This window comes from Triticum dicoccoides, chromosome 7B (assembly GCF_002162155.2).
Source record: "Triticum dicoccoides isolate Atlit2015 ecotype Zavitan chromosome 7B, WEW_v2.0, whole genome shotgun sequence".
Taxonomy (NCBI): Eukaryota; Viridiplantae; Streptophyta; class Magnoliopsida; order Poales; family Poaceae; genus Triticum; species Triticum dicoccoides.
The window spans coordinates 261,779,657-261,805,989 of NC_041393.1; the positions used below are offsets into that span (position 1 = coordinate 261,779,657).

At 43.2% G+C, this 26,333-nt stretch overlaps 1 protein-coding gene across 1 annotated transcript; it reads right to left on the minus strand.

The window, feature by feature from the left end:
- Window positions 1-17,012: 17,012 nt before the first annotated feature.
- On the minus strand, window positions 17,013-21,011 carry LOC119337342 (ER lumen protein-retaining receptor erd-2.2-like). Its single transcript, XM_037609452.1, has 6 exons — window positions 20,617-21,011; window positions 18,729-18,928; window positions 18,172-18,312; window positions 18,007-18,087; window positions 17,449-17,573; window positions 17,013-17,372 (listed from the first exon to the last, which is right to left on the minus strand). Exons 1-6 carry the CDS (start codon window positions 20,837-20,839, stop codon window positions 17,324-17,326), a joined length of 819 nt encoding a protein of 272 aa, XP_037465349.1. The 5' UTR covers window positions 20,840-21,011; the 3' UTR covers window positions 17,013-17,323.
- Between the last annotated feature and the right edge of the window lie 5,322 nt (window positions 21,012-26,333).

Here is a 26,333-nt window from a genome sequence, read left to right on the forward strand (position 1 = left end):
TTAACCTTTTTAAATTTAAGTGGAGTTTAGGCACAAGTTTAACATTCACAACACATATCAAGCAAGCATGCAAAGAGTATATGAGCAGCGGAAGGTAAAGCATGCAACTTGCAAGAATGTAAAGGGAAGGGTTTGGATGATTCAAACGCAATTGGAGACACGGATGTTTTTGGCGTGGTTCCGGTAGGTGGTGCTATCGTACATCCACGTTGATGGAGACTTCAACCCACGAAGGGTAACAGTTGCGTGAGTCCACGGAGGGCTCCACCCACGAAGGGTCTGCGAAGAAGCAACCTTGTCTATCCCACCATGGCCGTCGCCCACGAAGGACTTGCCTCACTAGCGGTAGATCTTCACGAAGTAGGCGATCTCCTTACCCTTACAAACTCCTTGGTTCAACTCCACAATCTTGTCGGAGGCTCCCAAGTGACACGTAGCCAATCTAGGAGACACCACTCTCCAAGAAGTAACAAATGGTGCGTTGATGATGAACTCCTTGCTCTTGTGCTTCAAATGATAGTCTCCCCAACACTCAACTCTCTCTCATAGGTTTTGGATCTGGTGGATAGAATATTTGAGTGGAAAGCAACTTGGGGAAGGCTAGAGATCAAGATTCATATGGTAGGAATGGAATATCTTGGCCTCAACACATGAGTAGGTAGTTCTCTCTCAGAAATAGTAAGCTGGAAGGGTAGGTTCAGTCTGATGGCTCTCTCCACGAATGAAGAGGAGGTGGAGGGGTATATATAGCCTCCACACAAAATCTAACCATTACACACAATTTACCAAACTCGGTGGGACTGATTCAACAAACTCGGTCGGACCGATTTAGTAAACCTAGTGACCGTTAGTGATTTTCGGTGGGACCGAAATGCAACTTGGTAGGACCGATATGGTTAGGGTTAGGGCATAACGTAATCTCGATGAGACCGATTACACAAACTCGGTGAGACCGATTTTGGTAATTAGCTAACCAGAGAGTTGGTCAGGCAAACTTGGTTGGACCGATTACTCAAACTCGGTGGGACCGATTTTGGTAATGAGTCAACCAGAAAGTTTGCATTGCAATCTCGGTAGTACCGATTGCTCAAACTCGGTGAGACCGATTTTGATAATGGACATACACAGAGAGATTACAATCCCATCTCGGTGAGACCGAGATCCCCATCGATGAGACCGATTTGCCTAGGGTTTGTGGCAGTGGCTAAGACATCCAAACTCGGTGGCGCCAGATAGGAAGAATCGGTGGGGCCGAGTTTGACTTTAGGTTTAGGACATATGTGTGGAATTGGGAAAGTAGTTGAGGGTATTTGGAGCATATCACTAAGCACTTGAAGCAAGAGGCTCATTAAGCAACACCTCATCCCTCCTTGATAGTATTGGCTTTTCCTATAGACTCAATGTGATCTTGGATCATTAAAATGTTAAATGAAGAGTCTTGAGCTTTTGAGCTTGAGCCAATCCTTTGTCCTTAGTATTTTGAAGGAGTTCCCACATCCTTTAGTCCATGCCACTCCATTGTTGAACTTATCTGAAACATACTAGATAAAAGTGTTAGTCCAACAAGGGATATGTTGACATTAATTACCAAAACCACCTAGGGAGCACTTGTGCTTTCAATCTCCCCCTTTTTGGTAATTGATGACAACATACATCAAAGCTTTAGATAAAGATATAAGAAATAGCAAGTAAAGCTTTGGAAAGACATGTAACAAGCATAGGCTCCCCCTACATGTATGCAATCATGTGAATATGAAATATAGAAGCATGTGATAGCATAACCATGATAGAGCAGGCAATGTGTTACATGTATCTTGTCCATATGCATCAAAGCAAAAAGTATTAAAGGAAATACCTTCATGCCCAAGAGTCCTTCTTGCAAACAGTATGTACAGCAGCAAGAATTCCTCATACACATGATTGTGATGCATATACTTACCTTGTAGTCTTGAGTTGGCTTAGGATGGAATGAACCTGCGTAAACAAGGTTAGATAACACATATACATCTACTAGCCAGAGCAAACAGAAGAAACCACAAGAATACCAAGACTGGGATGACATGTAGAGAGTGAGTACTAAGTACTACATTGGATTAGACATGTCCCCAAGAGTAAAGATGTGCAATGAATTTAAATGATTTCTTTCCCTTAGATGTCTTGCTCCCCCTGAATCTAGCATAGGATACTGGGAGAAGATAGGAAACAGAAAATCAGAGCTGAAAGATATAAATGAACAGAGCTAATGCAAACTAATGCAAATAAGCACATATGAACATGTCTTTCCCCTCAAGAAGACATGTGGCATCTCTCCTCTTGAACACCAAGCATCTGGAATCCTTGAGAAATACATTCTACTAGTATTCTCTCCCCCTGGAGATCTCTCTCTCTCTCTCTCCCTGAAGGATCTCTCTCCCCCTTAGAAGGTGATACTCTCTCTCTGATGTGATCTCTCTCTCTAAATGATAAGCTTTGATGTGATCTCTCTCTCCCTTTGACATCAATTTCCAAGAAGGGCTTGATAAAGATGTAATCTCTCTCTCCCCCTCTGGAATTTGTCGTGAATGGGTTTGATCCGTGAGTCACAACATAAAGCACTGATAAAAATGTGATGCTTGTAGAGGACAAGATTCATTGAGTGGAGCTGGATCAGAAGAAACACAGAATAAGTGGCAAACTGATTTTCCTGTTGTGAAATCGGTGGCACCGAGTGGTATGCTTCGGTGGTACCGCTAGGATTCGGTTGGACCAAAAACAACAAATCGGTGATACCGAGTTCATCACAAAGAAATCACTTGTCACCTCAGCTCTCTAGACTAATAAGATCTCACAAAGATTTGCAAGGAATTTACTGAATGATATGCAATGAATTGGATGCAGAAAATGCAGAGCAAACAGAAAGGAACCTAGATGAAGTTTTTTTTGAAAGGGGAAACACATATGCATGAGACAAATGCAAAAACACAGAAGAGAACACAAGAGAACTTCATCTAGAGATGGTCGGCGACAAAGTCACCTATGTTAGAGTATATTGACTTAGGAGTCAAGTGAGATCACCTGATCATAGGTCATACTCTTCGTTTAAGCTCAAAAATGGGGTTGCCATTTTTTGTTTAAGCATCTTGATGTATTCATATCTTGTCGAGTTGCTTTAACTCATGACTTGGAGTAAAGCTTCTCTAAGATGGAATAACATACCTTGGTCGGTGGTGGTGTCCATGTAGTTGAACTTGTGTGGGTTGCTCAAGGTTGATGTAGCTCATCAAGAATTTGGAGCACCACTTGGAATTTGAGTCCATCTACCTACATGGGTTAGTTCTTGCAAGGAAGGGCACTTGTGTATCCAAAAATGACAATCATGAAGCTCAACATAGAATTTGTCAAAGGATATGTTTGAATGGTTTTGTGCTTCCTTGTCTTCAACCACTATTATGTACAGACTTGGTGATGTAGAGATTGCTCAAGATATGAGTAGATTACAACCTCATGGAAATAGATTCAACCAAGTACCTACATGGGTTAGATAACATGCAAGATACAAATATATCCAAGACATAAGATTTTCATCATAAGAGAAATATCAAGGATTAGTCATAAGCTCATGTCTTGCATGTATCCAATGGAGTTTCTACTCCAAGTTTGAAGCATCAATGATGTTCAATTCTCCTCTTAACCTGCAAAACACTTTCTCATCAAGAGGTTTAGTGAATATATCCGCTAATTGCTTTTCGGTGCGAACATGCTTAAGATCAATGTCACCCTTAGCAACATGATCTCGAATGAAATGATGACGAACTTCAATATGCTTAGTTCGAGAATGTTGCATAGGATTATGACCAATTTTGATAGCACTTTCATTGTCACAAAGCAATGGAACATGTTTCACATAAATTCCATAATCTTTAAGAGTTTGGGTCATCCAAAGTAATTGAGCACAACATGAGCCAGCGGCAATGTATTCCGCTTCGGCGGTAGATAAGGATACCGAGTTTTGTTTCTTGGAAGACCAAGACACAAGAGATCTACCAAGAAATTTACAAGTACCCGAAGTGGACATTCTATCAACCTTGTCTCCGGCATAGTCCGAGTCAGAGTAGCCAACAAGATCGAAAGAGGCCCTCTTAGGATACCAAATGCCAAAATTTGGTGTATGGATTAAGTATCTCACTATCCTTTTCACGGCCTTAAGATGACATTCTTTAGGAGCAGCTTGATATCGTGCACACATGCACACACTTAGCATAATATCGGGACGTTAAGCACATAGATATAACAATGAACCAATCATAGAGCGATAAACCTTTTGATCAACCGGTTCATCATCTTTGGTTAAGTCAAGATGTCCACTAGTAGGCATGGGTGTGGTCATACCTTTGCATTCTTGCATATTGAACTTCTTGAATAAGTCCTTGGTGTACTTTGTTTGAGAAACAAAAGTACCTTCCTTATTTTGCTTGATTTGCAAACCAAGAAAGAATTTGAGTTCACTCATCATAGACATCTCAAACTTCTCCGACATTAGCTTTCCAAACTTTTCACTAAAATGAGGGTTAGTTGAACCAAATATAATATCATCAACATAGATTTGGCACACAAATAGTTCTCCATTAACCCTTTTAGTAAAAAGAGTAGAATCAATTTTCCCAATATCAAAGCCTTTTTCAATAAGGAACTTGGTCAAGCATTTATACCATGCTCTAGGAGCTTGTTTAAGACCATAAAGAGCTTTGTGAAGTTTGTAAACATGATTGGGTTTCTTAGGATTGACAAAGCCGGGAGGTTGCTTAACATAAACTTCCTCCTCTATTTCACCATTTAGAAAAGCACTTTTAATGTACATTTGGTACAAGGTGATATCATGGTGATTAGCATAGGCAAGTAAGATGCGAATGGACTCAAGTCTAGCAATGGGGGCGTAAGTCTCACCATAGTCCATACCTTTGACTTGCGTGTAGCCTTGGGCGACGAGACGTGCTTTGTTGCGAACTACTTGTCCATCTTCATCTTGCTTGTTGCGAAACACCCATTTGGTACCGATGATGTTGTGGTTGTTGTCGGGCTTCTCAACCAATGTCCAAACTTGGTTCCTCTCAAAGTTGTGTAGCTCTTCATGCATAGCATTTATCCAATCCAGATCTTCCAATGCTTCTTCAACCTTCATAGGTTCAACGCTAGATATGAAAGAATAGTTTTCACAAAAGTTAGCTAAACAAGTTTTAGAGCGAGTGATTCTCCCGGTTTGAATGTCATTGTAGATTTGCTCGACGGGATGATCTTTAGCAATTCTTGCTCGAACTCGTGAAAGCTATTGCTTGGATCTTGGTTGAACATCTTCTTCATCTTGTTCTTCTTCTTGGCCTTCTTCATTGTTGGCGTTGTCGTTCTCTTGTCGTGGTGGAGAAGGAGGTTGTTGACGTTCATCTTGATGCACTTCCTCGTTTTCTTCATCTTGGTGTGTCCCACTTGTGGATGCTTCCGTATCAACTCTTGGTTCACCTTGTCGTGAGGTAGAAGCTTCCACTTGGACGGATGAGGTACTCTCCTTCACCTCCGTTGGACAGACCTTGCCAATAGACAAGTCTTGGATTGCTTCTGAAGGATCTTTGTCTCCTACATCAATTGGCAATTGCTCTACTTGCGAGCCATTAGATTCATCAAACTTCACATCTACCGTCTCTTCAACCTTTCGGGTGAAATTGTTGTAGACACGGTAAGTGTGAGAGTTTGAGCCATAACCTAGTAGGAAACCTTCATGAGACTTGGGAGCAAATTTAGAACGACGATGCTTATCAAGAATGTAGCACTTTGAGCCGAATACTCGAAAGTATCCAACTTGGGGTTTGTTACCGGTGAGGAGCTCGTATGCCGTATTGCCGAGTAGCTTGTGAAGATACAAGCGATTTGTTGCATGACAAGCTGTCTCAACCGCTTCTGCCCAAAAGTGCTTCAGCGTATTGTACTCATCAAGCATCGTTCTCGCCATTTCGATGAGCGTCCGGTTCTTCCTCTCAAAAACTCCATTTTTTTGAGGTGTGTACGTAGCCGAGAACTCGTGTGAAATCCCTTCTTCGTCAAGAAAGGTGTCCACATTTGCGTTCTTGAACTCCGTTCCGTTGTCGCTGCGAACCTTCTTGATCTTCACTTCAAATTGATTTTGGGCCTTCCTAGCGAAGTTTTTGAAGATCTTTTGAACCTGCGATTTATCATCGAGAAAGAACACCCACGTAAATCTTGGAAAATCATCAACTATAACTAGACCAAAAGAATTTCCACCGAGACTCTTGTAGGAGTTGGGAGCAAAGAGATCCATATGAAGTAGCTCAAGTGGCCTCTTTGTGGTCATGATGTTCTTCACGGGATGCCTTCCTCCAACCTGTTTACCTGCTTGACAAGCACTGCAAAGTCTATCCTTATCAAATATGACATCATTAACTCCAAGGATATGATTTCCCTTAATAAGCTTGTCAAGGTTTCGCATACCAACATGACCTAATCGTCTATGCCATAACCAACCTTTTGAGGATTTAGCAATGAAGCAAGTTTTAGGTTGAGCCTTTTTAGTGAAATCAACGATGTATAGATCACCTCTACGCACACCGGTAAAGACCATTTTATGATTGTCTCGACAAAACACTTGGCAATCTACTTCAGTAAATAGGACATTGAAACTGAAATCAGCAAGTCTAGATACTGAAAGTAAGTTGTACCCAAGAGATTCAACGAGCATGACATTTTGTATGGAGCTATCATGTGATATGGCCACCTTACCGAGGCCAACCACCTTACCCTTTGAGTTGTCACCGGAAGTGACATACTTTCGAGGACTATCATTATCAGCAAGCTCACGAAACATGTCTTTATCTCCGGTCATGTGATTGGTACATCCACTATCAAGAACCCATTCCTTTCCTCCTGACATATATCCCCGAAGATTTGCCATAAGACCAAAGTGTCTCATTGCATCATCAAGATCGAAGTCACTATCATCATCCTCATCATAGTATCCATGTTCAACATCGTCATGTGGTGGATTAAATCCTAGAGAGGGTGATTTGTTAGAGTGAGTTTGACAATGATCTTGTCTATGAATTTTTATAGCTTCGGAAATAATATCACCAATAATACCAACATTTCCTTTGGCATGCATGAGGTTTGTAAGCTCAAATAGACGATCACCAAACATAGGATCACTAGTATTCATTTTACTCAAAGCAATAGACTTATGGAGAATTTCCTCTAGATTTTTCAATGAATAATCTGGAAATCGTTCCTCAAGAAATTTCCATATAGTATAGGCACACTTAAAAGTAGGCAAACATCCAATCAAGTTTCTAGGCAATCCTCTAATGATAAGTTCGGCAGTTCTAAGATTCCTAACCATGTCAATTGACTCATCATGGGTTGGATGCATAGGGTCAACATAAGGTGCACAAGGGCTAGCAATGTACTTGTTCAAATGATATTGATTGAAAATTACAAGCATCTCATTTTTCCACTCATGAAAATACTCTCCATCAAGAATAGGCACTCTATGTCTAAGACTCCCCAAAGTAGACTCATCCATCTTCCTCCAATGGTGATTAAACCAAGGCAATGCAGACCAAAGCTCTGATACCACTTGTAGGACCTTGAGAAGAGGTGTCTAGAGGGGGGGGGGTGATTAGACACTAAGTACCAAAGTTGCAGTTTTTAGCCTTTTTAAATTTAAGTGGAGTTTAGGCACAAGTTTAACATTCACAACACATATCAAGCAAGCATGCAAAGAGTATATGAGCAGCGGAAAGTAAAGCATGCAACTTGCAAGAATGTAAAGGGAAGGGTTTGGAGGATTCAAACGCAATTGGAGACACGGATGTTTTTGGCGTGGTTCCGATAGGTGGTGCTATCGTACATCCATGTTGATGGAGACTTCAACCCACGAAGGGTAACGGTTGCGCGAGTCCATGGAGGGCTCCACCCACGAAGGGTCCACGAAGAAGCAACCTTGTCTATCCCACCATGGCCATCGCCCATGAAGGACATGCCTCACTAGCGGTAGATCTTCACGAAGTAGGCGATCTCCTTGCCCTTACAAACTCCTTGGTTCAACTCCACAATCTTGTCGGAGGCTCCCAAGTGACACCTAGCCAATCTAGGAGACACCACTCTCCAAGAAGTAACAAATGGTGCGTTGATGATGAACTCCTTGCTCTTGTGCTTCAAATGATAGTCTCCCCAACACTCAACTCTCTCTCATAGGTTTTGGATCTGGTGGAAAGAATATTTGAGTGGAAAGCAACTTGGGGAAGGCTAGAGATCAAGATTCATATGGTAGCAATGGAATATCTTGTCCTCAACACATGAGTAGGTAGTTCTCTCTCAGAAATAGTAAGCTGGAAGTGTAGGTTCAGTCTGATGGCTCTCTCCACGAATGAAGAGGAGGTGGAGGGGTATATATAGCCTCCACACAAAATCTAACCGTTACACACAATTTACCAAACTCAGTGGGACCGATTCAACAGACTCGGTCAGACCGATTTAGTAAACCTAGTGACCGTTAGTGATTTTCGGTGGGACCGAAATGCAACTTGGTAGGACCGATATGGTTAGGGTTAGGGCATAACGTAATCTCGGTGAGACCGATTACACAAACTCGGTGAGACCGATTTTGGTAATTAGCTAACCAGAGAGTTGGTCAGGCAAACTCGGTTGGACCGATTACTCAAACTCGGTGGGACCGATTTTGGTAATGAGTCAACCAGAAAGTTTGCATTGCAATCTCGGTAGTACCAATTGCTCAAACTCGGTGAGACCGATTTTGATAATGGACATACATAGAGAGATTACAATCCCATCTCGGTGAGACCGAGATCCCCATCGGTGAGACCGATTTGCCTAGGGTTTGTGGCAGTGGCTAAGACATCCAAACTCGATGGCGCCGGATAGGAAGAAGCGGTGGGGCCGAGTTTGACTTTAGGTTTAGGACATATGTGTTGAAGTGGGAAAGTAGTTGAGGGTATGTGGAGCATATCACTAAGCACTTGAAGCAAGAGGCTCATTAAGCAACACCTCATCCCTCCTTGATAGTATTGGCTTTTTCTATAGACTCAATGTGATCTTGGATCACTAAAATGTAAAATGAAGAGTCTTGAGCTTTTGAGCTTGAGCCAATCCTTTGTCCTTAGTATTTTGAAGGAGTTCCCACATCCTTTAGTCCATGCCACTCCATTGTTGAACTTATATGAAACATACTAGATAAAAGTGTTAGTCCAACAAGGGATATGTTGACATTAATTACCAAAACCACCTAGGGAGCACTTGTGTTTTCAGAAAGAGAGGGCGAATAAAACGGCAAGGGTGAAGTGGGGGAGAGGAAAACGAGAGGCAAATGGCAAATAATGTAATGCGAGAGATAGGGATTGTGATGGGTACTTGGTTTTGTTGACTTACTTGCATGAGCCTCCCCGGCAACGGCGCCAGAAATTCTGCTTGCTACCTCTTGAGCACTGTGTTGGTTTTCCCCGAAGATGAGAGGATGATGCAGCAAAGTAGCATAAGTATTTCCCTCAGTTTTTGAGAACCAAGGTATCAATCCAATAGGAGACCATGCACAAGTCCCTTGTACCTACACAAAACGATAGCTACTCGCAACCAACGCGATTAGGGGTTGTCAATCCCTTCACGGTCACTTACGAAAGTGAGATATGATAGAGATGATAAATAATATTTTTGGTATTTTTGATAGATAGATGCAAAGTGAAAAGTAAAAGGCAAAGTAAAAACAAAGCAAGTAAATAAGGTAATGGAGATTGATATGATGAGAATAGACCCGGGGGCCATAGGTTTCACTAGTGGCTTCTCTCAAGAGCATAGATATTCTACGGTGGGTGAACAAATTACTGTTGAGCAATTGACAGAATTGAGCATAATTATGAGTATATCTAGGTAATGATCATGTATATAGGCATCACGTCTGAGACAAGTAGATCGAAACGATTCCGCATATACTACTATTACTCCACTCATCGACCGCTATCTAGCATTCATCTAGAGTATTAAGTTAAAAACAGAGTAACGCCTTAAGCAAGATAACATGATGTAGAGGGATAAATTCATGCAATATGATAAAAAACATCTTGTTATCCTCGATGGTAACAATACAATACGTGCCTTGTTGCCCCTTCTGTCACTGGGAAAGGACACCGCAAGATTGAACCCAAAGCTAAGCACTTCTCCAATTGCAAGAACTACCAATCTAGTTGGCCAAACCAAAAGGATAATTCGAAGAGACTTGCAAAGATAACTCAATCATACATAAAAGAATTCAGAGAAGATTCAAATATTTTCCATAGATAATACTGGATCATAAACCCACAATTCATCGGTCTCAACAAACACACCGCAAAAAGAAGAAGATTACATCGAATAGATCTCCACGAGAGAGGGGGAGAACATTGTATTGAGATCCAAAAAGAGAGAAGAAGCCATCTAGCTACTAGCTATGGACCCGAAGGTCTAAAGTAAACTACTCACACTTCATCGGAGGGGCTATGGTGTTGATGTAGAAGCCCTCCGTGGTGGATGCCCCCTCCAGCGGAGCTCCGAAACAGGCCCCAAGATGGGATCTCGTGGATACAGAAGGTTGCGGCGGTGGAATTAGGTTTTTGGCTCCTGTTCTGATCGTTTGGGGATACGTAGGTATATATAGGAGGAAGGTGTACGTCGGTGGAGCAACAGGGGGCCCACGAGGTAGCCTGGGCGTGCCCTCCACCCTCGTGACCGCCTCTAGCACTTCTTGGAGTAGGGTCCAAGTCTCCTGGATCACGTTCGGTGAGAAAATCACGTTCTCAAAGGTTTCATTCCGTTTGGACTCCGTTTGATATTCCGTTTCTTCGAAACACTAAAATAGGCAAAAAATAGCAATTCTGGGCTGGGCCTCCGGTTAATAGGTTAGTCCCAAAAATAATATAAAAGTGGAAAATAAAGCCCAATATAGTCCAAAACAGTAGATAAAGTAGCATGGAGCAATCAAAAATTATGGATACGTTGGAGACGTATTAGTGTTAAACCTAAATAATTGTTATTTGGTGTTTGCGTTGAGCATATACATGATTGGATTATGTCTATCGCAATACGGTCATTCATTTAAGGAGAATAATAGTTTCTCTGTTTATTTGACTAATACCTTCAATGGTCTTGCACCTAAAATGAATGGTTTATTGAATCTCGATCGTAGTGATACACATGTTCATGCCAAAAGATATAAGATAGTGATGATAGTACCACATACTTGTGGCACTGCCATTTGAGTCATATTGGTATAAAATGCATGAAGAAGCTCCATGTTGATGGATCTTTGGACTCACTCATTTTTGAAAAGATTGAGACATGCGAACCATGTCTATTGGTGTATACGCATGAAGAAACTCCATGCATATGGATCGTTTGGACTCACTTGATTTTGAATCACTTGAGACATGCAAATCATACCACATGGGCAAGATGACTAAAAAGCCTCGGTTTCAGTAAGATGAAACAAGAAAGCAACTTGTTGGAAGTAATACATTTTGATGTGTGCAGTCTAATGAGTGTTGAGGCACGCAGTGGATATCGTTATGTTCTTACTTCACAGATGATTTGAGTAGATTCTGAGTATATTGACTTGATGAAACACAAATCTGAATTATTGAAAGGTTCAAGTAATTTCAGAGTGAAGTTGAAGATCGTCGTAACAAGAGGATAAAATGTCTATGATATGATCATAGAGATGAATATCTGAGTTACAAGTTTGGCACACAATTAAGACATTGTGGAAATTGTTTCACAATTAATACCGCCTGGAACACCATAGTGTGATGGTGTGTCCGAACATCATAACTGCACCCTATTGCATATGGTGCATACCATGATGTCTCTTATCGAATTACCACTATCGTTTATAGGTTAGGCATTAGAGACAACCGCATTCACTTTAAATAGGGTACCACGCAATTCCGTTGAGACGACACCATATGAACTATGGTTTGGAGAAACCTAAGTTGTTGTTTCTTAAAAAGTTTGGGGCTGCGAAGCTTATGTGAAAAAGTTTTAGGCTGATAAGCTCAAACCCAAAGCGGATAAATGCATCTTCATAGGACACCCAAAAATAGTTGGGTATACCTCCTATCTCAGATCCGGAAGCAAAAGCGATTGTTTCTAGAATCAGGTCCTTTCTCGAGGAAAAGTTTCTCTTGAAAGAATTGAGTGGGAGGATGGTGGAGACTTGATGAGGTTATTGAACCATCATTTCAACTAGTGTGTAGCAGGGCACAGGAAGTTATTCCTATGGCGCCTACACCAATTGAAGTGGAAGCTGATGATAGTGATCATGAAACTTCAGATCAAGTCACTACCAAACCTCGTAGGTCGACAAGGATGCGTACTACTTCAGAGTGGTACGTAATCCTGTCTTAGAGGTCATGTTGCTAGACAACAATGAACCTACGAGCTATGGAGAAGCGACAGTGGGCCCGGATTCTGACAAATGGCTCGAGGCCATAAAATCTAAGAGAGGATCCATGTATAAAAACAAAGTATAGACTTTGGAAGAACTACTCGATGGTCGTAAGGTTGTTGAGTACAGATGGATTTTAAAAGGAAGACAGACAATGATGGTAAGTGTCACCATTAAGAAAGCTTGAATTGTCGCTAGGATGATTTCCGACAAGTTCAAGGAGTTGACTACGATGAGACTTTCTCACTCGTAGCGATGCTAAGAGTCTGTTGGAATTATATTAGCAGTTACTGCATTATTTATGAAATGTTGTAGATAAGATGTCAAAACATTGTTTCCTCGATGATTTTCTTGAGGAAAGGTTGTATGTGATACAACCAGAAGGTTTTGTCAATCATGAAAGATGCTAACAAGTATGCAAAGCTCCAGTAATCCTTCTAAGGACTGGAGTGAGCATCTCGGAGTTGGAATACACGCTTTGATGAGATGATCAAAGATTTTGGGTTTATACAAAGTTTATGAGAAACTTGTATTTCCAAAGAAGTGAGTGGGAGCACTATATCATTTCTGATGAGTATATGTTGTTAACATATTGTTGATCAGAAATGCTGTAGAATTTCTAGAAAGCATATAGGGTTATTTGAAAAGTGTTTTTCAATGGAAAACCTGGATTAGGCTACTTGAACAATGAGCATCAAGATCTATAAGATAGATCAAAATGCTTAATATTACTTTCAAATGAACACATACCGTGAGAAGATTTTCAAGGAGTTCAAAATAGATCAGCAAAGAAGGAGTTCTTGGCTGTAAGGTGTGAGTATTGAGTAAGACTCAAGACCTGACCATGGCAGAAGAGAGAGAAAGGACGAAGGTCGTCCCCTATGCTTTAGATGTAGGCTCCACAATATGCTATGTTGTGTACCGCACCTGAAGTGTGCCTTGCCATGAGTCAGTCAGGGGGTACAAGTGTGATCCAGGAATGGATCACAACACAACGATCAAGGTTATCCTTAGTAACTAGTGGACTAAGGAATTTTCTCGATAATGGAGGTGGTAAAAGAGTTTGTCGTAAAGGGTTACGCCGATGCAAACTTTGACACTAATCCGGATGACTCTGAGTAGTAAACTGGATTCGTATAGTAGAGCAGTTATTTGGAATAGTTCCGAATAGCGCGTGGTAGCTGCATCTAGGAGATGACATAGAGATTTGTAAAGCACACACGGATCTGAAAGATTCAGACCCATTGACTAATAACCTCTCTCACAAGCGAGATATGATCAAACCCAATGGGTGTTGGATTCATTACAATCACATAGTGATGTGAACTAGATTATTGACTCTAGTGCAAGTGGGAGACTGTTGGAAATATACCCTAGAGGCAATAATAAAATGGTTATCATTGTATTTCCTTGTTCATGATAATTGTCTATTGTTCATGCTATAATTGTATTAGCTGGAAACCGTAATACATGTGTGAATACATAGACCACAACATGTCCCTGGTGAGCCTCTAATTGACTAGCTCGTTGATCAATAGATGGTTATGGTTTCCTGACCATGGACATTGGATGTCATTGATAATGGGATCACATCATTAGGAGAATTATGTGATGGACAAGACCCAATCCTAAGCATAGCACAAGATCGTGTAGTTCATTTGCTAAGAGCTTTTCTAATGTGAAGTATCATTTCCTTAGACCATGAGATTGTGTAACTCCCGGATACCGTAGGAGTGCTTTGGGTGTACCAAACGTCACAACGTAACTAGGTGGCTATAAAGGTGCACTACAGGTATCTCCGAAAGTGTCTGTTGGGTTGGCACGAATCGAGGCTGGGATTTGTCATTCCGTATGACGGAGAGGTATCTCTGGGCCCACTCGGTAATGCATCATCATAATGAGCTCAATGTGACTAAGTAGTTAGTCACGGGATCATGCATTACGGAACGAGTAAAGTGACTTGCCGGTAACGAGATTGAACGAGGTATTGGGATACCGACGATCGAATCTCGGGCAAGTAACATACCGATTGACAAAGGGAATTGTATACGGGATTGCTTGAATCCTTGACATCGTGGTTCATCCGATGAGATCATCGTGGAACATGTGGGAGCCAACATGGGTATCCAGATCCCGCTGTTGGTTATTGGCCAGAGAGCTGTCTCGGTCATGTCTGCATGATTCCCGAACCCGTAGGGTCTACACACTTAAGGTTTGATGACGCTAGGGTTATAAAGGAAGTTTGTATGTGGTTACCGAATGTTGTTCGGAGTCCCGGATGAGATCCCGGACGTCACGAGGAGTTCCGGAATGGTCCCGAGGTAAAGATTTATATATGGGAAGTCCAGTTTCAGTCACCGAAATAGTTCGGGGGTTATCGATATTGTACCGGGACCACCGGGTGGGGCCACCTGCCCCGGGGGGCTTGATGGGCTGAATATGGGAGGGAACCAGCCCCTAGTGGGCTGGTGCGCCCCTCCCCAAGGGCCCAAGGCGCCTAGGGTTGAAAACCCTAGGGGAGGGGGGCGCCTCCACCTTGCTTGGGGGCAAGCCTCCCCTCCTGGCCGCCGCCCCTCCCCTCTAGATGGGATCTGGAGGGGGCCGGCCCCCCTCCCCTTCCCCTATATATAGTGGGTTTTTTTGGGGCTGCCTAGAACATGAGTTTCCCTCTCTCCTGGCGCAGCCCTACCCTCTCCCTCCCCATCTCTCGCAGTGCTTGGCGAAGCCCTGCTGGAGTGCCACGCTCCTCCATCACCACCACGTCGTTGTGCTGCTGCTGGACGGAATCTTCCCAACCTCTCCCTCTCTCCTTGCTGGATCAAGGCACGGGAGACGTCACCGGGCTGCACGTGTGTTGAACGCGGAGGCACCGTTCTTTGGTGCTTAGATCGGATTCGGTCGCGATTTGAACCGTTTCGTGAACGACTCCACCGACCGTGTTCTTGTAACGCTTCCGCATCGCGATCTTCAAGGGTATGAAGATGCACTCCCATCTCTCTCGTTGCTAGTATCTCCATAGATTGATCTTGGTGATGAGTAGAAAATTTTGAATTTTTGCTACGTTTCCCAACATCATCCTCCAATGGCGGGGCCGGACCACCATGAGTGAGCAGGACAGTCGCGGCGAACGTGGAGGCAGAGACGTTGGCGAGGGCGTTGAATAACTGACGCAACTGGCAGCTGGCGTGAAGGCGCATCCAGTACAAAAACTCAGCTTCGTCCCGGAGTGCCGGAGCGTTAATGTAGCAGGCGCCTGGAGTTGCCGGGAGATGGGGTGACGCCGAAGCCGAAGGTGGAGCTCGGGCAACATGTGGGGTGGATGGAGGCCGCTACGGGGTTCCGGATCCTGGTCGCAGCTACGGGAACGATGGTTAGACATAGAAGATCCAGGCGCCCAATGTCAAGAGAGTGTGAAAGCCCAACCTGACTCCTGCCATTGATTAGTTTTACTGGTATATATACTTCATTCCTTCATAAATATAAAATGATCTGATTTTTTTTAAATGAATGCATATACAGACATGTTTTAGTGTGCTTCTTTACTCATTTCCGACCATACGTAATTCATAATAAAATATCCAAATATCTTATATATTTGTAAACAAGGGAGGGAGTGCCATCTATCGTTTTTACGTACTTCGTATAGATTCGCCAACAGCCGTCCGTGGCTATGCATGTATCGAGAGGATCGCCGTCCCAATTTGAAGTTTTTTCCTTGGAACTTTCGACCATCATCATTGACTATGACAACTTAAGATCCTCACCGTCAATGACTATGCATATCGTGGTGAGACGTTTGAAACGGAACGCAAGATGAGGGTTGCCGTCTCGTGGACTTCAAACTTGCCGGCCGGCAAGGTAGAAGCAGCCGTCCTGCTCACGGCAAGTAAAGCATTGGATTGCATTGCAAGTACATATCTGTGCCATCTCGTCGGTTTCTTGCACAGCTGCGCGATGGATTTAAATATTCTCGACGAGGTGTTGGCATGGGCTGGTTTTCCGCCATCCTCTCAAGTGTAAGCAGGGAGACGAATCGTACTGCATCATCTGATGCGCACGGGAGGTCAAGTTTGCATTTTTATCAGGAGCAGCTGGGTGTTCTAATCTCATAAATAAAATGGAAGAGCATATCATGCAGAGACTCTAATACCACGGGATTTATAATGTATGGCGGGTAATAAAAGATGCCCTAAAAGATGACCACCACCAAACCTTGCCAAAAATGTTGGAATCATTGAAGCTGTTAGTGATGAAACTGCGGAGTTTTGACAAAAGATTGAACTAGGAAAAATTGCACTAATAGAAAAAACTAAACAAAACCAGACCTTTTCTTAGTGAAACAAGCCGAATCCCGCCGATGACCTGCCCATAGCCTGAACAACAACTCTCATTCAGTTTTGTTGACGTGACGGCACTGCAAATTCAGCAGAATCCAAGGCCCATACAAAAACTGGAGATGTTGGCTCAAGCTGGAAACCTGGCCAGGCCAATGCTCAGAGCTACAACACCAGATCAACACAAATGAAAAGAGAACATGACCATCGAAAATGGAGGATCTCATGGCCTCCCCAATCCGGAACTGGGATGACTGAGCATGTAAGGAGGCAAGTACTTGAAAACTAGTCTGGATAAATAGTCAGCTATAGATAGTATTCTCAACAGCCTAAGCTTCACGACCAACAGTCTCCGGTACAATTTTCACCAAACAGTTTATAACTGGAAAAAGAAAAGGCAAACAAGACTCTTGAATCCATCCCACATGGGAAGAGAGAAGGTTGGGCGCCAGAAGCAGAGCCACTGTTCAACAGTAAGACACAGCACCGAACAAATGAGTTGTGCATCATATTGCAGATTTTACACCACCCCAGAAGGAAGTCGCAGCACTAGTTGTCCGCCAGCAAGACTGCACCGCAACATGTCACCGGTTATCACATGTTAAATGGTTTGCCAAAGTGATAGCAGAAGCTAAGATTATGTACCTCTTCACATAGTAGTAGCAGAAATCTGCAAGGATGAACGTCTGGACGATTTCAGAGAGGAGCACCATCGATGGCCAAAAGCCATAGCCCAGAGCAGTCAATAATCTGCCACGAGTATCCAAGACCTAAAAAGACAAGTACCATTACTTGGTTTAGATGGACCCACACAGTCATGATGCAGCTAAGTGTGCAGACACCGAGAAGATACCGATACCATCCCAACATGCAACTAGGTAAAATTATGATTTCCAGGATATGTTAAATCAGGCATGAACATGGGTGATGATGATGGTAACAAATGGAAATGTACCTCAATTAAAAATATTTGATTATGTGAACTTCTACTTAATGGCGTAAACAGTAAACAGCAGCAAGAGGTGCCATTTTATTTTATGTGTGTAGTAAAACTATGTTTTCACTGTTCTGCTTTGTTCACCAAAAGTATCTGGACATTGGACCACTCTTTTCGAATATTTAATCATATAGATGGCCTTTAAGAAGTTCGTATTGGTGCTTTAAAATTGTATCTTTAAAGAAGAAAAGGATAGGGTAAAGAACCTGAAGGACCCAGTGTGCACAGCTAAGGAACCTTGCCACACCCAATGCAAACACATAATGAGCTGTGAATGGTTCAACAATCTGCTCAAAAACATATCTTAACTGTTAGATAAATTTGACTGTTCAATTCTGCATCCAAGGGCCGATGTATACTTTAACAGTTACCTTTGTATTTTGCATCAAGCGCAACTGGGGCAGCACTGAAACAGCTTCCAAGTAAACACAGAAGGCCCAGCAGATCCTATTGATCATGACATGTGAGGTTGAAGGATGAGCAATAAATGCCAGCACACAACATGGTACAACCTGGACAGTAAGTCTAATAAGTTAGTATTGGCGGCAATAAGAGGAAGTTCACAAGGTAAACAGATTAACATGCAAAACGAGCTATCACAAGGGGCAAAGATACAACTCTTTCTAAAAGTGATACTGACATCTTGTGGACGTACAACATACAACCAGGAATGGTCTTGGTAGTGAGAAAACTGAAGTCGAAGAGGTGACACAAGAAGTAAGACTCCATAATCAACTAATGTCTAGTAGTGAAAAACTGAAGTCGAAGAGGAGGTGACACAAGAAATAAGACTCCATATAATCAACTAATGTCTAGTAGTGAGAAAACTGAAGTCGAAGAGGTGACACAAGAAATAAGACTCCATAATCAACTAATGCCTAACAACCTAAATCCTCACAGTTTTATAGTTTAGAAGTTGAATTCTTACCACGTAGTACAATGCAAAATTGTCCTTGTCCAACATATAAGTTGACCTCAGTCTGAACCGAATCATGTAAATGACGAAAAGAGTAGCTACTAGTGTAGCTGAATCCAGTATTGTATGGATGTCATACTCCATAACAAAGCTGCAGTACAACCTAACCGCTAGGAACAGTGCTGTTAAATCCTGAGACTTGAGTGAAAGTCCTGCAAGAAAGAGGGCAAATTAGAGCACGTATATAGATTACAGAGCAATTATCACGAACAAATACACCAAAGGAAAAATAAGCAAATTTATCACACTGATATGGCAGCTAGTGTGTTATATTACAGCAGATCAGTCATCTGTATGCACTTCACTATCAGTAGAGACCCAATTTCTCGTTAATGAAAACCTGGTACATAGATTCCATTATCTAAGTAACTTTATTACTCCCTCCGATCCGAATTAATTGATGCAGCCTCTATACAATGTCCCAAATTAAATGACGCAACCTATATGTATAATGGACATTGTATAGAGGATGCGTCAATTAATTCAGATCAGAGAGAGTACCCAGATATGTGAGAAGGCAGATTCTGTGACCATACAAATTATACATGTACATAGTTGTATAGAAATTTTTCAGAGCTTGAGCATAGAAATTTTCCTTGTATCTTGTATCAGGTGATGAAACAGAAACCTGATCATAACATTCAAACAGCTAAGAGTCAGGCAGCAACATGAGCAGCAGACACGCTAAGAAAAAGAGAAATCCTTCAGTGACATGCAGAAAAAGAGAGGAGTGGTTCATGTCTCTTAATATAATGCCACAGTTACCTAAACCCCAGCAGCAAACATAAGGGTAGATCAACTAAAAATTCCTAGCTCACTGTCTGGAAGAAGGAAGACGATGCTGCTACAGCTTCCGTTTCTAGCTCTGCTAGAGCTGCTTCGTTTCGCAAAGAAAACATGCATCTTAAACAGAGGAAGAACAAAGGAGCTCACTTTCCGCAAAGAAAACATGCATCTAAACAGACGAAGAACAGAAGGGGCACACATATGTTCCTAATAAGGATCCGAAACACAAATTACAAGAATGAAATGATGCTGATGTCTATGAACAGCATGTTTGTTGGTTCTTTTTCTCATGCAAATAGTACTACATAAGTTTGCACCATCCACGGGCCCTTTTTTTTCATCAAAATAGCATCTAGGGACAAAGTCATTCCAACAAATAAAGCAGGAAAGTTTCTTACGAACAGCAAGTCCATGAGAGAGACAGGTGTTCCAGTAGGGACTGGACTGAAGCTCCAAGAGATGAAATGGTCCAAACAAACACTTTATGCACTATCACATACACCATACTGATCAGAACAATCTGCTAGAATCTTATGGAACCACATTCATAGAACGGGCATTTGGTAGCAGGACCTCTACAGTATACAGATGCAGCTAGAGACACGCGAACGGGGCAGGGCAGTTGGATGGAACAGGCACATGCTTTTTCCTCACTTTGCACACATCGAGCGAAATGACCACACAAGAATTTCAGCGTTCCCCAGATCAGCATGTACGGAGTAGTAATATTCCACTGGCTTGCAATGCACCACGCAGCGCAAGTCGCAGACAGTGTCCCAAGTAACAGTTACCTCTCATAGCAAAACCGTGGATTCATAATTTCATATGCCTCACCCACAAAAGCACAGAAGTGCCTAGGTCCGAGGATAAATCAGGTTCATGATTCCAAAGGGAAAGAAAAAAAATCCATATGTTTTTAGCGCAAAGGTGACCCAGAAAGGAAGGAACTTTGGAAAAATCAGATCAGACCGCGGTAAAGTCAAGCTAGCTGGACGGATCGAGAGGATAGCTTTGGGAAAAGGGGGGCAAGAGAAGAGAAGAGAAGAGAACGAACCAGCGCAGGTCTTCTCCTTGGTGAGCTTGTAGATGAGCACGGCGATGCCTAGCGCGTGCGCGGCCTCGGCGGCGACGAAGAGGTTGTCGTGGTCGTGGACGATGAAGCGGATGAAGACGAGCGCGGTCATGCCCGCGACGACGGCGAGGAAGGCCTTGACCTTGGGCGGCTGCCTCCGCACCCAGCTCAGCACCACCGCCATCGGCCTCCGCGGCGCCCTCATCTCGGAGCTCCTCCCCGCTGCTCTACTAGACTAGTACCGGCGGCGAGCGAGCACGATCGGAGAAGGGCTTGTGTTGGGTGCCCGTGCAGCGCGTGCGGTGCGGCGTGAGCGGTCTGGTCTGGGTCTGGCCTTTGGTTTTGCAGGAGAGGAGGATGGATGGGTGCGGTACTGATACTGTGGTGGTGGAGTAAAGGCCGGCCGGGTCGGGCTGGGTTTGGTGCAGCTGCAACCGTTTCGTGTCGTCGCCTCGGGAGATCAGGCTGTTTTTTTTTTTGGAGGCAGGTTACTAGTATATGGAAACGTAGGATAAATGTGATGCTTATCTTTGCTTTGATGAGTCACCGGTTCATACCAGATTTTGGTAGTATTATAACTCGCCTCCTTTTCCAATTAATGGATAGATAGATAGGCAATAAAATATACGCAATTAAACCGTAGTATTTGCATTTGAGGATATGCTTCCTACTGCGAGTTTGGTTCGCGTAGGTGGGGGGTCCGGCGTGGCGAGTGGGTCGTTCGATTCGGTTCGATGGGAGTAGGCCGGGTTAAGCCATCTGACCGATCTACCTGGACCGATCGGCTGAGCTGAACGATCCGGTGTGTTGACTTGAACGTGTTAGAATTGTTAATGCGCCTCGAGGACCTAGCGGAGTGGGGAGGGAGCGACGACGGCGACTCGCACGGAGGCCTCGAGGACCGACCTCGTGGAGTGGAGCGCGGAGCCTGGCGAGACGGCGACTTCCACCAATGGATGAGCTACGAAACGGCAACGCCCTGTCTGTCATCCGGGGCCCGGTTCTTCGCCAGCTTGCCGCGGATTGTCGTACGTATACGTAGCCGTGCCGGACGGGCCGGTGTACCGCACCACCCGCCCCATCGTGCCGTGAGGGGGGAGGCCCGTCGCCGTCGGCCGCCGCACGGAGGAAACGGCTGGATGCCTGCCAGTGCCATGCCATGCCGAGCGCGGCTCGCTGTGGACAGCACAAACAATGAACGTTTTTTACTTGCTGCGTCTCGTCCATCCTCGCGGTGTGCCACCAGCCTCTTTTTTTTTTGAGACAGACCAGCCTCTGTTTAGTAGCCCAATTTCGGCGTTGGCCCAATTACTGTTCCTGTGCAGTTTCTTTTTTTAGGGGGAAAGACTAGCTTTTATTGGCATTTCCTATTTAGCGCTGCAGGCGCCCATTAGTAGTGTTTTTGCAAACGGGCGCCTGCAGCCCTTCCTCGCTGGGCCGGCCCACGTGCCTTTTTTCTGTTTCTGTTAAAACTGGGGAAAAAAGGAGCACGTGAGGGAATCGAACGCCGATATCTTCGGTAGAGAGGAGCTCCACAAACCACCTGGGACAGAACACGTCGTGTGTTCACTTCCTATCGTTCCCCTTTTTTGTTTTTTTTCTTGTTTCTATTTTCAATTTTGTTGTTCTTTTTCTATTTCTTTCCTTTTTCTTTTATATTTTTCAAAAATGCAGAAACTTTTTAAATTCAATGAACTATTTCTTCAACTAGTGAACTATTTTTTGAATTTCATGAACCTTTTTCAAATTTGATGAACTATTTTTCAAATTATATCAATTACTTTTAAATTCTATGAACTCTTTTCAAATTTGATGATTTTTTTTTCAATTTCTATGACCTTTTTTCAAATCGATGAACTTTTTCTTTTTCTTTTTTTCTTTTGCACAATTGAGTGAACTTATTCAAAATGAATGAACTTCTAACAAAATCGATGAACTTTTTTCAATATTGATGAACATTTTCCCGAATTTGATGCTTTTTTTGAATTCGATGAACTTTTCTGGAAATTCGATGAACTTTTTTCGAACTTCGATGAACTTTTTCCAAATTCGTTGAAGTTTTTTCAAATTTGACGAACTTTTTTTAAATTTGATGAACTTTTCTTCAAGTTCAATGAACTTTTTTGGAAATTCGATGAGCTTTTTTCGAACTTCGATGAACTTTTTCCAAATTCGTTGAACTTTTTTCAAATTTTATGAACTTTTTTTAAATTTGGTGAACTTTTCTTCAAGTTCAATGAACTTTTTTCAAATTGGATGAATTTTCTTTCAAATTTTATGAACTTTTTAAAAATTCCATGAATTTTTTTCCTAGTTCGTGATTTTTTTAAACGATTTTTTCTGAAATATAACATTTTTTTCTGAAATGTATGTGCAAGAAATAGCACGACTACGTTTTAAATATTCCGCGATGCATTCTTTCACCAGCTTAATGTAGCTCGAGCGGTAAGGTTGTGTGCACCGTAACTAGTTGGTGTGAGCTCAAATCCTCAGTGGATTTTTTTGGACGTTTTTCACGCTACAAATCCGCTGGTTGTTCCTAGGCCGGCCCACAAGGGGCGCTAGCGGGCGCTAGTTGGCTGAACCGGCGCTTAAGCGCCTTATAGGAGCTCCCATCTTTATTACTCAAAAACCACATGATGTGGGATACAAAAAGGACCATGAGGGTGGAGCAGCCAAACATGTCGCCCCTGATCGAGCGAGTAAGAGAATTTAGCCAGTCTATCAGCATCTACATTTGCATCTCTACCTTCGAAAGTAATTTTACAATTAATCAAAGAAGCACGATAGGAAATCTCTCTGATTATCGACCCATACAACCCTTCCGTCCCTGAGTTGATATCTCAAACGACTTGCTTCGTGTCTGAAGCAATGATGATGTCTTGTAGGTGTAGATCATCGGGCAGCGCCAATCCCTCCCTGATGGCTATTGCCTCCATTGCCGCTACACTTGTGATGTCGTGTATCACCAGAGCAGAGCTTCCCAAGAAGTTGCCGTTCGCATCTCTGCAGACCACTACACAAGCTCCACCCACATGAGATCTTGCCATTGCCGCATCCGTGTGGACTTTAGCTACCCCTGGTGGTGGAGCTTTTGGTCTGACCTGTAGTCGTTACCCTCTCTGGCTAGTTGCTTTCTTCTCTGGTTTCAGCATATCAAGTTCCTAGATAAACCTACATATAACCTGATATGTGGCTGATGGACTCTGGTAGATCTGCTCATGAATGGCTTGTCTCGTCGCCCACCAAATGGCCCACAACGTGATCGAAAGCTTGACAAATGCAACATGAGCGAGTCTTTCATCAGGAAAAGCCATTGTCTAGCACTAGGTTCTGAAGGCTGTCACAGATGCTCGCCATGAGTCCGCCGCTCCACAGAGGCCGCAGGATGTTGTGGTGGACATTTTTCGATGAGCTCGGACATCCTCGGTCGGCAATGATTGCTTAGCAAGACGCCATAAAAACATCCTGATTTTACCTGGTACCGGTGTTTGCCATAGCTGCTTCCAGGATGTCTTGTCACGATCAATGCTTAACGATCCAGCATCTCCTTCCAACCAAGCTTCTCTTCTCCTCTTGGTCTCTACCAGCATCCTGTAGCATGACTTCACAGTGAACTGACTGCTTCTCTCAAAGTGCCACGCCCAGGAGTTAGAGATGATCCTTGTACATAACAATATTGATCTTGTAGCCGGCACATCGATAGTTAGGAACACTGCAGAAAGTTTATCCATATCCCATATGGCTGTTGTGTGGTCTATCAGTTCCGATACGAGCTCAGGAGGGTCCTGTGTGATACAGTCATAGGGTCGAAGCATCTCATCCCGCGGAATCCAATTATCATACCAAATTTTGGTCGTTCTTCCATCACCAGTGCGTCTGATGATGCCTTGTTTGAGCACATCTCTTCCATCCACTATCGATCTCCATACCTGACTGGGTCTGCTTCCCAATTGGGAATCTAAGATAGTGCCCCCAGGGTAATATACAACTTTTAGGATACGACCACTCAAGGACTCAGAAGATTGTAGTAATCTCCAGGCTTGTTTTGCCGAGATAAGTTGAACAATTCAAAATCTTTAAAGCCGAGCCCCCCATCATCTTTGGCTGTGTCATTGCTTCCCAGGACACCCAATGCGGTTTTCGTTTTCCATCTTTGCTCCCCCACCAAAAGTTTCTGATTAAACATGTTTAAGTTTCACAGAGGCCCCTAGGCAGCCTGAAACATGACATAGAGAAGACGGGAACCGCCTGAGCTACTACCTTAACCAGTACTTCCTTCCCTGCCGAAGACATTGTATGCTTGATCCACCCTTGAACTTTACTCCAGAGGTAATCTTTAAGGTAGTTAAAAGCGTCGTTCTTTGATGATCCCACACTAGAGGGCATTCCCAAGTATTTCTCATTGAGAGTTTCATTGGGAACCTGTAAGACTTCTTGATCTCTTCTTTTGACACGGTTTGCGCAGCCCTTACTAAACAAGATTGAGGATTTTCAGTAGTTTATTCTCTGTCCCGAAGCCTGACAATATATGTTCAACATCTGGTTCACCTCTCTGGCCCCATCACCACTAGCCTTAAAAAATAGCAGGCTGTCGTTAGCGAATAATAAATGGTTAACAGGTGGTGCCAGCGGTGCCACCTTTAACCCGCTCAAGCTGGACGACTTATCAAAAGATTTTAGGAGGCAGAAAAGGCCCTCTGCTTTAATTAGGAAGAGGTATGGGGAGATTGGATCTCCCTGTCGAATTCCTCGTGAAGGACTGAACTCATCAAGTTTCTCGCCATTGAAAAGGACTGAGAATTTTACTGATTTGACCATTCCCATCACAATATTTACCCATCTCTCTGTGAAACCCAGCTTTAACATAATTGCTTGTAAATAATCCCCGTCAACCCTATCATAAGCCTTCATCATGTCAAGTTTTAACGCACAATGGCTGTTCCTCTTTGCCCTGTTTCCCTTCATAAAATGAAGACATTCATATGCTGCAATAATGTTGTCAGTAATAAGTTTGCCTGGTACAAACGCCGATGGCTCCTCTGATATGATTTCAGGTAGCACCAACTTCAACCTATTGGAGATTACTTTGGAGGCAATTTTGTATAGTACATTGCATAAAGAAATAGGCCGGAGCTGTGTAAGCATCGTGGGATTTTTTTACCTTTGGTATTAATACCAAGATAGTCTCGTTTATCACTACAAAAAAAGGACACATCCGTGACATTTTGGGCCGAACGAATTTTTTTTGTCATACTTATGACACTTCTATGACGATAATTGTGACAAAACCCAGTATCATCATAGATGTGATGGGCTCCTACTTCTATGACGAAAAATCATGACAGAAAATGGGCTTTTCGTCCTGGGCGGGCCGGAGACGCAGCTGCATGACATTCTTTGGGCCGTCCATGACGGAAAAAACCATGGAAGAAGTGAGGGCGAGGAAAATTTCGGCGAGTTCCCGGTTACGGTTGGTGGTCGGGGGCCGAGCGATGCACGTTTCTCTTGTACACATACACACATGTGTGCGAGGCGTTGGCTCTAACTGAACCCGAGCGAGGCGTTGGGCTCTAACTGAACCTGAGCAATTGCACTGCAGGCTACACATTACTAAACCCGAGCAATCGATCGATGGCTGTTAACTGAACCCGATCGAGCGATTCCTTCGCTATTGCTGCTAACTGAAGCCGATCGAT